Source organism: Corvus cornix, chromosome 1, assembly GCF_000738735.6.
Source record: "Corvus cornix cornix isolate S_Up_H32 chromosome 1, ASM73873v5, whole genome shotgun sequence".
Classification (NCBI taxonomy): Eukaryota; Metazoa; Chordata; class Aves; order Passeriformes; family Corvidae; genus Corvus; species Corvus cornix.
In genome coordinates this window covers 41,307,835-41,322,556 of record NC_046332.1, presented here as the reverse complement: position 1 = coordinate 41,322,556, position 14,722 = coordinate 41,307,835, and the positions used below count along the sequence as shown (strand labels likewise).

Here is a 14,722-nt window from a genome sequence, read left to right as displayed (position 1 = left end):
TTACAGCATGTAAGTAGCTTTAATGGTACAAGACAGTACCATTAAAGTACTGGTACCATATTTATACAGTACCATATTTATTGAAAAGCTTTTTAATCAAACTGAGAAAAGAATATACAGATCTACTAAAAGAGGATGATAAAGCAAGATAAATTCAAACTGGAGAAAAATCAGTAACTGATTTGAATCATAAATTATCCAAGCAAATCACCTGTGGTAAATGCAGTTTCCCCTCAAGCCATTAAATATTTACTTGTTAGCAGATCTAATAAATTATTAGAATATTACATACATAATTGTATATTATGTATTTTATATATATATATATATATATATATAAAATAAAACGGAATCTTTTCCCATTCTCAAGTATTATTAGCTGTATATATATATAGATCTTGAATGGTATCTGCATATATCCTTTTCCTTTTTCTGAGGAAAAAAAGAAATAGAAATTATATGTCAAAGTGAGCATATACAGGACATAATCCTCCACTGATTGTACTGGTGTTAATGACTATTTACACTTTAAGCCTGAACAGACTGATATGGAATAAAACAGTAGAGGCAAAAATTAAAACACGTATTTCCTTTAACAGGTTTTTTTTCCTTTTGCTACAAAATATCCATTGCTACATAAGTATTTATTTCTATGTGTGTGTGTGCTCTGTGATGCCAATAAGTAACACAAATGAAATAGTTCAAGTTGCCATGTGACTGAAATTTGTAAATATCTAAATCCCAAAAAAGCAAATTTACCTGCAAGATGACAAGAGCATTTTCTATTGAAAGGTCATCTGAAGGCAAACCTTCACTTTTCCAGACTAACTCCTCACTTTCTGTACACAGGAACCGCCGTAAATCGAACTCTGACAAATGAAAGTGTAAGTTTCTGTCAGCATTTACAGTCTGCATAATTTTAAAGCATTTACCAGTCTATACAGAACAGAGACTTTGTCTAACAGAGTGCAGGTCTGTAGATTTCCCTTTAATCTATTATTTTATTGCTTTTATTAAACTTATTATTAATAAGTAGCTGATGTCATAGAAATATTAAATAGCTTTGCTAACACACAGATCAAAATGATTGCTGAAAAAGCAGCAACATTCAGAATACACTGGCAAATTTACAACCGTTAATGTGAACACATTCATTTTCGTAAACTTTTCTTTTTAAGCAAGGACTATAAGGATACAATTATTTATAAATATTTATAAGCCTAATAATTTCATTGAATGATTCTAAGAAATAATCTGTCAGCATGTAGAAATATTTATTAAGAAAATGTCTCTTCTCATTTGGGATCACAAAGACAACTGAGATTGTTCATAAGAACTCACTGGCATTTCTCACTTCCTCAATCAAGCTTAATTACTTGCATGCAGACACTGACAAACACACACACGAAATTACTTTCAAGGCCTGCTGATTTGGTCCATTCATCCAAGCTGTTTTTCCTCTGATCCTCGGGAGCAGCAGAAAGATATGTAACAAATGCAGCTGCTAACTGAGCTCTTTTAGGCAATGTAGCCAGGTCATCTGTTATCTCTGACACCTTCAAAAAAAAAAAAGTACAGAATGTACAGAATGTATAGGTGTTTTGCAAACAAAAACTGCATTAATACATCTCATCAGTTACTAAAATGTCAGAATTAAGTTTGCCTGCCATTGGTAATACAGATGAGACAGTTTCTCTTCTTGCATTTCAGCTATCTCTACCTAGCTAAGACACACATGGACATATGGGGAAAATTCCTTTTAGCTCTGGGCTAGGGCATGGACAGATATTTCTGAGAATGTAACTGCTAAAAATCCATTAATTTGATGAACAGTTCAATTTATAAGCAAATGGATAAATAGTATTATAGTAAGAAAAATAAGAAATCTGTGATCCTAGTCACAGTCAGGCTGTAAGTATAACTTACAATATGTATACAGACAACTACATACAACTATTATACTTATTGTTATTCAGTGCACACTTACATGATAAAATATATTCATCATATATCGTCAAATAATTTATCTGCACTGAATCAACTCAGTTTTGAAATGTTCCAGTGTTTTGGAGAAAAATACAGTGTATCAACAGCATATGTGACTGCCATAATTGGTTTCAAATTACTGACACTTTTTTTTTACTTTAACCAAACTGACATTAAAAACAAATACTGATACACAAATTAAAGGCAAATTTTTACTGTTTCTTCCTTACCCTAAAGGGAGAAAAATACTGCCTTTTTACTGTCTTCATTATGGGATGAGTTTCTGATTAATTTAGCTGTCAGTTTAGTCTACAGAATACCATTAATAGATAGTCTGAATTCTTTAATGTACCAGGGTGATAAACTGTGAGGAATCACTTTTAGAAGCATTTAAACTCTGGGGTTCAAATATATCCAATCCTTACTATAGCAGATGGAAAAGCTGTAAAGCGACTTTCAGAGGATAATCTTCCATTTTTTTCCAGTATGGTGGTCAACCTACAAGAAGGATTCATCTAACCTTAACTTTGGTTCTTCAAAATGCAGGCATTTAGTCAATTGTTTAGGCTTTTTCCTGTATCATTGGAGAGACAGGACCATGTATCTCTGCATGAAGATTTCTTCTGCTTTAAGATACCCATGAAAGTTACTTACGGGTCTCTGGAGGTGACAGCAATTTTCACCTCATATATATCTTCAGATTTTCCTTTTTGTTTCAGGCTGTAAAAGGGCCTGTGTCTCCAAAGACTTGACAGCTTCTCTCAAATACATCACTTGAGCAAACAATGTATGCTTACCTTCCCTACTTTAACAGCAGAAAAGTTCCAAGCATCTAAGTGAAGACTTCAAAAGCAACCCATCATTTTGGATAGACCTACATCTGCATTTCCAACACTGATGGCATAAAGGAGATACATTTTAAGACTGTGATCATTTAAAATCTGTCCCTTTTGGCTTTATCTCAGGTTGGAGAGTCCAACTGCTGACACATTCAGCCATCATAATAATTACATTCTTGTGACTGAAAACCAGCACAGAATTTTGTATATGTTTTGTATTAAATACTGGGGATTTTTACACTTCTGGTAGAGAGGTGGCAAGTATGGTGAAGTAAAAAGAAGTTTCAGAAAGAAGGAAAGCTTTATTTTCTAATGAAAAATCAAAAAATGCAGAATGGCAGTAATTCACATTCTCCAAACAGTGCAAAAATTGTATTCTCAAATTATCAGCTGTAAGATGTACTTATGAAAATTTTCACTAACCTGAGTGCTCCATCTTTTATGCTCCCTATCAAGTTGACTTATCAGTACCTCTGCAGCTTTCAACGTTTTCTGAGCTTTACTTAGTTCTGCTTCAAGTTTTGCTGCTTCTGTTGTTCTATTCTGGAACCTGTAAAACAAATACCCTTTGTAATTGCTACCATGAACTACTAAACTTATGGACAGTTATTTTCAAGGCAGTTTAATTGACTGAATTTGTAATGAATGCCTCGCTTATTGTTAATGAAGAACACAACTGCAGCAGTTCTTTTTTTTGTACCTTCTGCTTCTAACTGGCAGATGGGCTTGTTGACTTCTAGCTAACAAAATTTAGATAGATGCATAGGTGACATTTAAAAATAGATTTGAAATACAGACTATAATGTCTGAAAATCATTCCTTCTTCTATTTAAACAGCCTGACAATTTTAGTGATCGTATAAAGTTCTGATCTGCACCTAGTGAGGACAATAGCATGCTCAATACAATACCATACCATACCTTTGTAACCATTTGGTCAATTTAATCTATTAAATGTTTAAAAAAGAATATTACTAATTCACATGGATGACTCCAGTTCAATACACAGTAGTCTATTTTGTAAACTAATATGAAGTAAGAACATGCCCTAAAAACCAGGCATGGTTTAGGTATTATTTTGTAATGTTCACTATCTAATTATTTTGATTCATATTTAAAATACTTAATACATTTAATCCATCTCTTTAAAGTAATATATTTATATATTACTTTATAAATATATGATATATAGTACGTAAAGTAATATATTTAACTCTAATATATAGTATATAATGAATTATAGCTGAATTACAAGAATTATCCTTTTTTTGTTTCTGCAGACTACAAAACATGACTTTCAGTAATATGTACAACATATGTCAGGTTGTAAAGTATCTCCTATACTAAGTACATAATAAAAACATCAAACTAAAAAACTTGAATTAAACAGAATTTGGAGAAAGTATAATCGTTTACCAGGTCTATTTTCATGCCACTGTGAGTGATGGATTTGATGAGAGGCTAAGGAAAGAGGAGATAGCTATCTAAGTAACTGTCACCAAATTGGCCACCCTAAAAGAAGCAGAACTGCCTCTCTTCAAGCTGTGATCAGTAGAAGTTTCGTGTAGGAATGTTTCCAAAGTCCTAAGGAGTCACTGAAGTCCTCTGTGATTCAGAAGGTGAGAAACATACTGTCTACCTTTGACATCTACAATGACTACAACGAAGGCTACCAACACAGTCAGTAGTGAGAAGGAGGTACTTTTAAGGAGCATTTATTTCATCTGATCAAAGACAAGAACTGTATTCTAATAGCATTTATCTCCACTGAGAGTATAGATAGCCTAAGCATCACTAATTCTGATGTAAATATCTTGCAGTACAGGAATTTACATTTCCTTAAATTCATTATTCATACTGTAAAATCATCAATGCTTTTATTTATACCTTGAAATAAATGAACCCAACTTACTTGTCTTTCAGTTCCAATACTTTCTGACCAACAGAGTTCAGAAGATCCTCTAACTTCTGTTTTCTGTCTTCAGTTTTCTTGAGATTACTACAAAAATGTAATATTTATTTTAAGACTATGGACCCAAAGGGAAAAAAAAAAGAGCAAATATAACAGGAAAGTAATTTACATAGAGATAGCTCGGAAATAGTTCTTCCTTGTGTTTTATATTAAAATACATGTTTTCACATGTCAAAGCTTTGAGTACTTCTCATCACATAGTTTTAAAAATGGAAACCAAACACCCCATCCTTAAAGATCAGAACAAATTCTTCCAATACAGAATTTTAATACCTGGAAAAACAATCAGTACAGATTCCTCAGGTTATGGATGGTCATAAGACAATGCCTTATCTTTCTGATCCTAAGGACAAACTGGTAATGCTTGGTACATTGCTGGAAAAAGAGGAACTATATATCTCATAAATAGCATGGGTTTCACTGAGAGAATACATTTTAAGCATATCTGTGATGCTCATTTCTCCCTGACAGTATTCAGCTGAGACAGGTAACTCACGATTGTACAAAAGGCATCCAAGGCGTAGCTTCCAGGAAAAAGAAACTATTGCAAACTTACTTTTTCTGCGTCAGTATGTACCTTTTATTACCTCTGGATGAGGTTATCTTTTTTCTTTTGTTTTTAATAAACTTCAATTCACACAGGATCACAGAACGGTCGGGGCTGGAAAGTGCCTCTGGAGATCATCTAGCCCAGCCCCCCTGCTAAAGCAGGATTGAGTCCAGGCACGATTTTAGTATCATCAGAGGAGGAGACTCTACAACCTCTCTGGCAGCTTGTTCCAGTGCTCTGTCACCCTCAACTAAAGAAGCCTTTCCTCATACTCAGACTCCTCCTTGGCAGCTTTAGTTCCACCCACCACCATTGGAATGAAAAACACTTATTTTGTAATAGAGTCTAACTTACGCTTCCAAGCCAGCCTTTTCTTTTTCCAAAGGCTGAATTCGTTCTAAGACATGGGAATACTGGATGTTGGCATTCACCCAAGCTGCTAATGGAGCAGCTGCAGCACTAGCTCGTTTAGCATTCTAAAAAATTCAGTAGAAGAAAAGTTGTTACAAGAAAGTCCTTGAAGTATAATGTAGAAGAGATAAATACAGGATAAGTATTTATGTATGCAACAGATTTTCTAGTTACCAACTTAAATATGTTAATAAGCCAACTCTTCTACTGAACTAACCTTTTAAATTGTTACTAAGAATATATTGCAGGCCATCAATCCATGTAAAAAACCACAATGGGTATCTTTATAACTATGAAGCTATACTGAAATTAACAAGTTTTAAATTAATGAATGATTTATTAGACTCTTACTGTTACAAGGAGGCCAGAGGAGCCAGTTACAATTCCTTGGTCTGAGTTCTAATTTACAGCAGTAGAAAAATCTTTGAGTACTTGACTCCATAATGACTTCTCACCCCACCCCTTCTCACCCACCAACCACATTCTCACTGTTGGATACACCTTTATCTCTTTATACTGAAAAATTCTGTAAGCAAAATTCTTAAGCTTTTTCTCTTACTTAAGTTCATCCTAAAAATTATATTGGCAAACCAGGCAATTATGTCCTTTCTTTTGGTCTTTTTTTGGGCTTGTTTTCATTTTACATAATGCCATCGGGAATTACCTTTGGATCAAAAGATGCTCTGTTTTTATAAAGAAGTTCTTCAACACTCTCTCGTATTTCTTTTGGAATATTACGGGCATCAAATGATCCTATGTCCTCCCTTACACTTCTTTTGGCCAAGAAACTGTAAAAATAATTAAATAACTAAGTAAAGAAGAAACAAATGTTAAAAAGGTTATTTCCATATGAAACCAAGGATTCTGACCATATTCCAGAATACAATAGGAAGTAGCTCATATTGTAAATTAGTGTTTAATTTTAAAGGTTAAGTAAAATTCTCACCTCTTCATGCTCACCCATGATGTATCAAAAATCCCCATCAGCCGCAGAACTCCCTCTAGAATGTCTCTGATTATGTCAGGGGGCATCCGTAGTGATCGGATTTCTAACAAAGCCTCTGGCTTTATATTTCCAACAGCTAATTTAGCTTCACTAACCAGTGGCTTAAAACATGAAGACACATTAAAAAGAGAGATGAGGATATAAGAAAGTAAACATTTCCCATTCCAGTTTTCATACAATTTCTTGTTCTTTTTAAATATTTTATTACCTAAGAAACTACTATAGATGCAGATTCATGTTTACAAGTTAGTCAAAAATTGCCACGTATTCAATAAGTGATAACAAGTATACTTCCATATAAAACAGCATCATATAATCTAACATTGTGATATAGGTATCTTTTAATAATGATGCTAATTACTATTTATAGGCATGACTGAGGATCTCTTTGTAAACATCCACAGAAATACAGGCCACAAAAGCTTTTCATTTCCAGTAGCTAAACAAATCCTTCACCCCTATCAACAAAGCAACAAAATGGTCAGGAAACAAAAGTTATAGATTATCATTAAAGACTGTGCACACCTTGCACATCCTTCATATTTATCAAAGACCACAGAATGGGTCTAATCCTGTAGTTCCATGTCACTTTCAATACAAGGATATAATTCCTTGATACCTATGATATTTAAAAGGAAAAAAATTAAGTTGTTGTACTGTTCCCTTATTCTTTAATATAAATTTTAAATGGATAGGATGAAAAATACAGACTAAAAGCAATGACTGAACACACATACCTCCCAAAAACCCTGATGCTTAACAGCTGTAAAATCTCTTGAACAAGCAGTTTGCTATAGTGTCATTAGGATATGTACTTTTCAGGATTTAGTAATAACTGTAAATTATCTCTCACTAAACTATTTCCATTCAGCTGAGAGTACCAAGTCCTGTATTACCAGCTTGATCAAGGCAACGTAATGTAGTTGGTCTATATAAGATATCAGTAATTGAAAAATATTCCATAAAATCAGAACTCAGCTGTAGAGCATGGCAGCATAGAAATTGCAGGTGGAAGCAATATTTGGCTTGAAAACTCTTTCTGTAACTACTATCTAATAGAACACAATGCCAAAATGACAATCTCTATCTGGCAAACGGAATACTGTTTTCTAATGCATAGAAGTTTTAATATCAAAATAATTTGGAGTAAAATTTAAGAATTGCAGGGATAAATTCTGCAAAACTATTTTGCACAGCAGGACATAAGTCAGATAAAATCAGACTGCAAAATATTACTTTTCCTTATCAGCTCTTACCTGAACCTCTTTCAGTTCATCTTCAATTTTTCTTTTTCTTTGTTCTATTTCTGCAGCCTCTTCTGCTATTCGGTGTTTTATTTTTTCCATTTCTGCTTTTTGCTCACTAGCACTCTGTAAAAAAAAAAAAAAAGAACACCTTTAGTTTGCAAATTTACACAGATTTTATTCCTTTAGGTCTCTTATTTCTTTTAGTCTTCATTATAATATTTTGCACAACACCAATTACAATAAAATATCTGAGTCTATTTGATATTAGGCAGGTTGCCTAGGTAAATAAAGTATATGGAATAAGCATAATTTGCTTTTACTGTGTTTCCTTCCCTTTCTTTACCACAGACAGATCTGTACGTGTATCTTTGAGGCTCATTATGACTGTTTTTCCTTTGCTTCTGATTTTCCTTTCTTTATCAAGATGTCAGCCTTCCTTTAAAAGCATAGGAGTGACAGCCTCTGTAACATTCTCACTACATTTGAAAGTACTATTTTCCTGTCATTGGCCTTGTCCTGCTCCCATTTCTATTTCAATTTCTTTCAGAACATCACTAAAACACTCTTTTTCTATCATGTTCATAAAAGCAGCAGTTGTATTGGAACTACAGCTTATTAGCCCAGAATTACTAATCGTGGAATGGTTTCTTTACTTGTAATTTTGTACCAATCTGTCCATACAGATACTTGTCTTATGTCCTACCTTTATACTGTAAGTTGTTGGGGTTTTTGGGTTTTTGTTTCTGGATTTGTATTGTGCATACCTGTGTCTACCAGCAGAGAGTAGCTATTAGCCATCTTCAGGAATGCTAAACACTTCAGTACAACAATTAATACTTAGTCTATAAAACTACAGTAGAAAGGACCTTACATGTTTTTTATCCATTGAGGACAAATGTATAAAACACACAAAATAAAATACTAATATTCTAGGCTCAGTTCACCTAGAAGACACAAGACAATGAAGCTCATTGTATAGCTTTTTCCAGTATATAACACATTATCATCACCAGCAACTGCCAAGCTGAGTGAAGATGTAACAGAAGGTAACAGATGCATAAAAGCAGAGAAAATCTTAAAATAATAATATTCCTCTGAGCACTTAACCCAAGCTTCAGAGCAGCATGTTACTGAAGATTACATTCAAATCCATAAAACATTAGCTACATAAAAATAGATTAGACATCATGCAAATGAACCTGTACTGAATGATCACTCTGAATAAGAAAACCTTAAAATTTAGTTGTAGGTCAAAAGTCTTTCTCTGAAAGGAGATTAAAAGAGTCTGTCTGTATTAGAGCTCTCTCTGTTATGTAACCTAGATCATTTGAAGTGACATTAAAATGTTAGAGGGCACCTATACTTTATGCTAATCTAAATAATCAGCCTTCCACTGAAATTTTTCTGATGTCAGTGGGGCCATCATGTTTTATTGCTTTTGGCCTATTTTGTCCTACAGTTTAGTATGTGCTACCCACATACCTGTAACTCTACTGGACAAAAGCAGACACAGATTTATACACCAAGCCAATCACCATTATTCAAATTCAGTGTACAGCAGGCAGATAGAGCCCAAAAGTACTAAGAACTGCCAACAGGAAGAGACTTACAAAGATGGGAAGTAATGCACTTTTACAGCGTGTGAAAAATATGCTGTGGAAGATCAGGCATTTACTTTACTGCACACACAGAATGTCTTCGACATCGGGCTTCAGACTGACCAGATTAAACCAGTAACAAAAAAAAACCCAGTGCAGTCACAGCAGACTCATTACAGCTTATCCTACATTTATAATTCCAGGAAGCATCAATGTAGAGACCTATTTTCTACACAATTATTTTATTTGACGGAGAAAACACTCCTAAAGAAAATTATAGAATTTTGAAAAAAAAAGTGTACTTCTGAGCTGAAGAATAAAGATTCAAAGAGTGATGAATATAGAGGTATTATCTAACCTTCTCTGAGGTTGACTTCTGAGAATCAGACCTCATGAAATACATACTTTTTAACAGTCCACAGATTTAATTCCTGGTATTTGTTACTTAAAATAGTGCTACTTGGAAGTATTTGGCTGAAAGTTCCTATCTGGGATAAACATAAAATCGATCGGTTTGGATTTACAAAGTTCTAGGAAAACTTTCAGACAGACTAAACTACAACAGTGAACTCAGGTACAAAAGTTGCACTGATCTCTTCCTACTCAACCAGTTCTAACCTGATTTAAATTACATAATGCTCTGTCCTGTTGCAACTTTATTCAAGCCTGTGGGCTCATGCCTTCCTTTAGGCAAATTCTTGTAAATGCATCAGATTTTGTAACAGTTGAAAAGAATACAGAACATAGGCAGTTACAGAGACAAAAGATAGAAAACCAGCTTTTTTTCTCTTTTCCCCCCCTCTTTTGATGTGATTGTATACAGCACCTGCATAGATACTGTAATTTCTTGAAGAGCAGCATCAGCTTCATCCTGCTTTGTTTTGAGTAAAATGCTTTGTTCTCCAGCTTTCCTGTTCAGTTCATCTACAAGGGCTTTAGCTTCATTCAGCTTTGAAACACCTGCCTATAAAAGTTTACAGGAAGCAGATATTTAGCAACAAATTTTAAGTGAATTTAAATGAAAGTTTGCTACAAATAGTATGGACAAACTAAGAATAATGTAGACTAATTTTTTTTTTTATTATTATTAATTTTTTCCACATTTTCTTGATATTATTTAACCTAAAAATGAGATCTGGCAATTCTAGATGTGTCGTTCTAAAATCTATTACGACATCAAGAAGATTAAAAAAAATCTCAAAATAATAAACTTTTAATGAAACAACAACTAGCACATAACAATTTTGCCAATAATTCAATAGTGTTTCACTTAATTGATATTAACTCAATGTAACAATATCTCCCATAAAAGCAAATCTATAAAAATTAAACAGAATTAAACAAAATAGATTATCTGATTTCTACATATTTGTACACTCTCTAAAAATCATAGATATGTATAAAATAAAGCTTAATATTAACATTTTCTTTACCCACACTTTCCACATTGTTTACTTTATGCTAATTATATACTACCAATATTTCAAGATACATTTGAAAAAAAATTACCTGGAAGATGTTTTGATTTAGGATACACATTTCTAATTTTCATGTAAGTTATTACCTTTATTTAACCAGAGCATTTAACAAGCAAATGAGCGTTTGCCACAAACAAACCCCAGTTATTTTCTAAATAAACTGAAAATCCAATTTCTATTATTACAAATTGCAATCTTGTTAAACTGCATACTACAGTGATGGAAAAATATTGGCAGGCAGAATAAAAGCAAAGCAGAATACAAGGCAAGGAAGTAATTTTGTTTGGACAAGCGTTTTAAGAAAAAAATACAGACTGCCAGTGTGGTTCTGAATAGCAGCAAGGGTCACTGAGAAGAGGAGCTGAAAGGGGTGGGAGAAAGGTAAAGATGAAAGTTGCCCTAAAGGACCATACAGATCTTTCCAAAATATACTGGTGGGAGGGAAGTAGGTGTGACTGGAAAGATACCAAATGGGTTTCAAAAATAAGGATGTTATACATACAGCACAGGAGTAAAACAACACCTGCAAGAAGAACTGCATTTGGGCTACAACTGTCCAAAGGACTGATGTGTGCCAAAGGAATTCAAAATCAATTCCAAAACAGAAAGAAAAGAAAATCACAACACAGGGAACCTTGGTCAAAGCTACGTAAGAGCACCATGAGGTTAACACTGAATATAACAGTTTGTTGAACTAGAAGGACATGAAAATCACACGAAGCAGGAAGTTGCTGTCAAGATATAAAGGGATGGAGTATGGAGCTACAAAGGGAACATTTATAAAAGCACAGGCAGGACTTATATTGATGGAAAGATGATGGGTTTTTAGCAACACAATTCCACTACACATGGGTGAAAAAATGTAAATTGCTTTCAAGTATGTTTTACTCTTCCAAGAAAACACGCCCAGTCTGATACATTCTTGACAAAAAGTATTAATGAAAATAAGAAAACCACTTTTCACTCTTTCAGGCACTTCAACAAAGAAGGGCATTAAGATTGATACTATTTGTCTCCTGAAACCACAGCATGAGCATATGCCAATAGAGGACACATCACATAACAATGTTAGCAGCTACAGCCCATTTATACACAAGACATTTCCTAATGCAAGAATATTTTGAAAAGCAATATTTTAAGTGTTTTAAACACATACCTGCAAGTGGTTCTGCCTTTTTATTAGCTCTCTTCTTTTACTGTTATTGATGGTACTGTATACATGAAGGAATGTCATATACCTGCTAGGTGTTGCTCCGTATATTTTACACGATTCATGGATTGCCAAAAACGACTTCAGAAAATCAGAATCACCTGTACAACATCATTTGTTACACAGATAAAATTATACTGAATTTCATCTCACATTAAAATAACTAAGAAATAGCAACAGAATATGCTTGCTCTTTGAGATATGAATTAAGGGTATTCAAAAAGCACAAAGACTATGTTTTTTTAAAGTACTATCAGGGAAATATGTAAGTACATTTGAAATGCCTATTTCTCAGAAAGAAAGATACTGAAATTGTTTGATGTTTGGAAAAGCCAGGAAAATTAACTGCAGATTACTGAGGGCTAATCATACAAGGAACTACTTCCACAAAAATTGAATTTTAAAATACTTGGCCTTCTTTAGAAATAAAGTCCATGTGTTTTTGTCTTCTCCCTTATCTCTGATGACAGGCAAACTAAAAAGTTTTCCTGCCATTCAGTTTGTTGAACAGTTTCTCAAAAGAAGCCCAAAGATACTGTAAAATAAACTGCATTACCCTACAAAAGAAAATAATTGCTAAAGCATATCTACATATAAATGAATGCCTCTAATAAGTACTGAGGCCTGCATTAAGTACGATGATCTAGGATAAAGAGGGATGATCATGTGAACACTAAATATTATTTTTGGCCATTATTCTGATTGGCAGGAATGCCTATTAAAAAGCAATATAAAACAAGAAACTCCAACTGAACCACTTACCATCTTATATTCTGTTGGTTCCATAACCTCTAAGTGCTACTTTTATAGAAAGTGGCTAAAAGTAGTATTCTGCAAGTCAGTGCTGGCACTGGTCTCTTAGATTATGTTCAAGACCCTATTTTTAACATGATCAAACTTGGAGTCTAATTATAAAAACAAATTATTCTGAAAAAGGGGCATTACTTACAGGAAACTAGTTTTTGAAATTATTAAAATAAACCCAGCAAATCTACAAAAAGAATAATGAAATATATAAACCAAAAAAATCCCAAAACATCAAATTTTCGGGTTGCAAAATAACATCCACATTGAAGGAAGACACAGACCGAAACAAGATACAGCTAAATCAGTTTATAAAATTGAATAGACACAGTGACTGCATGTGACAGAAGAGACCACATTTGATCAGCCAGGATGTATGTTCCAGACTAATACTTCCTTGTGCAAAATGCCTGCCGTGGAAACGACACCAAAGTCTATGAAAATGCTACTAAAGACAAAGTATCTATGTTATTATCTATGCCCAACACGGGATCAAGTGTTTAATAACAAGAATAATAACTAGTAGGTCTACTTAAATATTACCTGAATGTTTCTTCTTTACTTCTTTATGTGTTTTTCCAGTCTTTTCTTGTTCATCTGAATCACACAGAAGCATTTCAGGTATCTAAAAAAACCACATGATTTTTTGCATGAAAATTACGAACAACTACAATTCGAGTTACAATTTTTTAAAAACCCACAAACTTTCAATCTACCTTCTCTTTTGAAAAGACTGAAAATGATGCATTTAGTCAGAAAAAGGAATCTATGAATATTTTTAGCATTAGAAAGATAAATTCTGCCCTTCCATGTCACTGATAACTTCCTATTCTCTCAAGTAGAAGAGATTTTCCTGGCTGTAAGAAGGAGCAACTAATTCTCAGAAGATTCTAACAACAGCACAAATGTTGGAAGTTTTAAAAGTATATACAATTACAGAGGAAATAAGACAGTCTTAATCCACATCCTGCCCATGTACATATTACCCACTAATTGGCCTTCACTGAGATCACTCACAAAGAGGAACAGGATGATGGCAATGCTGCATTGGTACTGTTTATGTTAGTGCTTAGGGGTTCTGTTTGTGTTGTTCTGTGCAACAAGCTCTGTGTGACAAGCACATGCATATATGTGCACGGGCTTCCCACGCGGTCATAGATTCCTTCAGGTGCTTCTACCTGCCTCAGCACGGGGCTCTCCATGGGCTGCAGGTGAATCTGTGCTACACTGTGGACTTCCATGGGCTGCAGGGGCAGACCTTCCATGGTCTACACCACGAGCTGCAGGAGAATCTCAGCTCCAGCACCTGAAGCACCTCCTGCCCCTCCTTCTGCACTGACCCTGGGGTCTGCAGGGCTGTTTCTCTCATGTTTTCTCACTCCTTTCTCTAGCTGCATTTGCTCCTGTACAGTAAATTCTTTCCACTTGTTAAATGTTATCCTAGAGGCACTGCCAGCACTGGGCTTAGTCTTGGCTGGCAGCACATCTTCCTGGAGCCAGCTGACATGGGGGAAGCTTCTGGTAGCCTCTCACAGAAGTCACCCCTGAAGGCCAACCCCCACACCAAAACCTCGCTGCACAAACCCAATACAATTGCCTTTAACATTTTGCTTGTCTGTATT

The 14,722-nt window shown here is 34.3% G+C and overlaps 1 protein-coding gene across 4 annotated transcripts in view; it reads right to left on the bottom strand.

Annotated features, from left to right (window-relative positions):
- The window catches only part of DYNC2H1 (dynein cytoplasmic 2 heavy chain 1), a 155,707-nt gene that overhangs the window by 93,421 nt on the left and 47,564 nt on the right, over positions 1-14,722 (bottom strand). For all 4 annotated transcript variants that reach the window (XM_039563949.1, XM_039563944.1, XM_039563927.1 and 1 more), the window contains exons 53-63: positions 13,644-13,725; positions 12,243-12,397; positions 10,435-10,572; positions 8,020-8,133; positions 6,704-6,864; positions 6,422-6,545; positions 5,701-5,822; positions 4,737-4,823; positions 3,249-3,375; positions 1,415-1,556; positions 760-869 (exon numbers count right to left, since the gene is read on the bottom strand). In XM_039563949.1, coding sequence (XP_039419883.1) covers positions 760-869; positions 1,415-1,556; positions 3,249-3,375; positions 4,737-4,823; positions 5,701-5,822; positions 6,422-6,545; positions 6,704-6,864; positions 8,020-8,133; positions 10,435-10,572; positions 12,243-12,397; positions 13,644-13,725 — 1,362 coding nt within the window. The remainder of the gene's footprint in view (positions 1-759; positions 870-1,414; positions 1,557-3,248; positions 3,376-4,736; positions 4,824-5,700; positions 5,823-6,421; positions 6,546-6,703; positions 6,865-8,019; positions 8,134-10,434; positions 10,573-12,242; positions 12,398-13,643; positions 13,726-14,722) is intronic.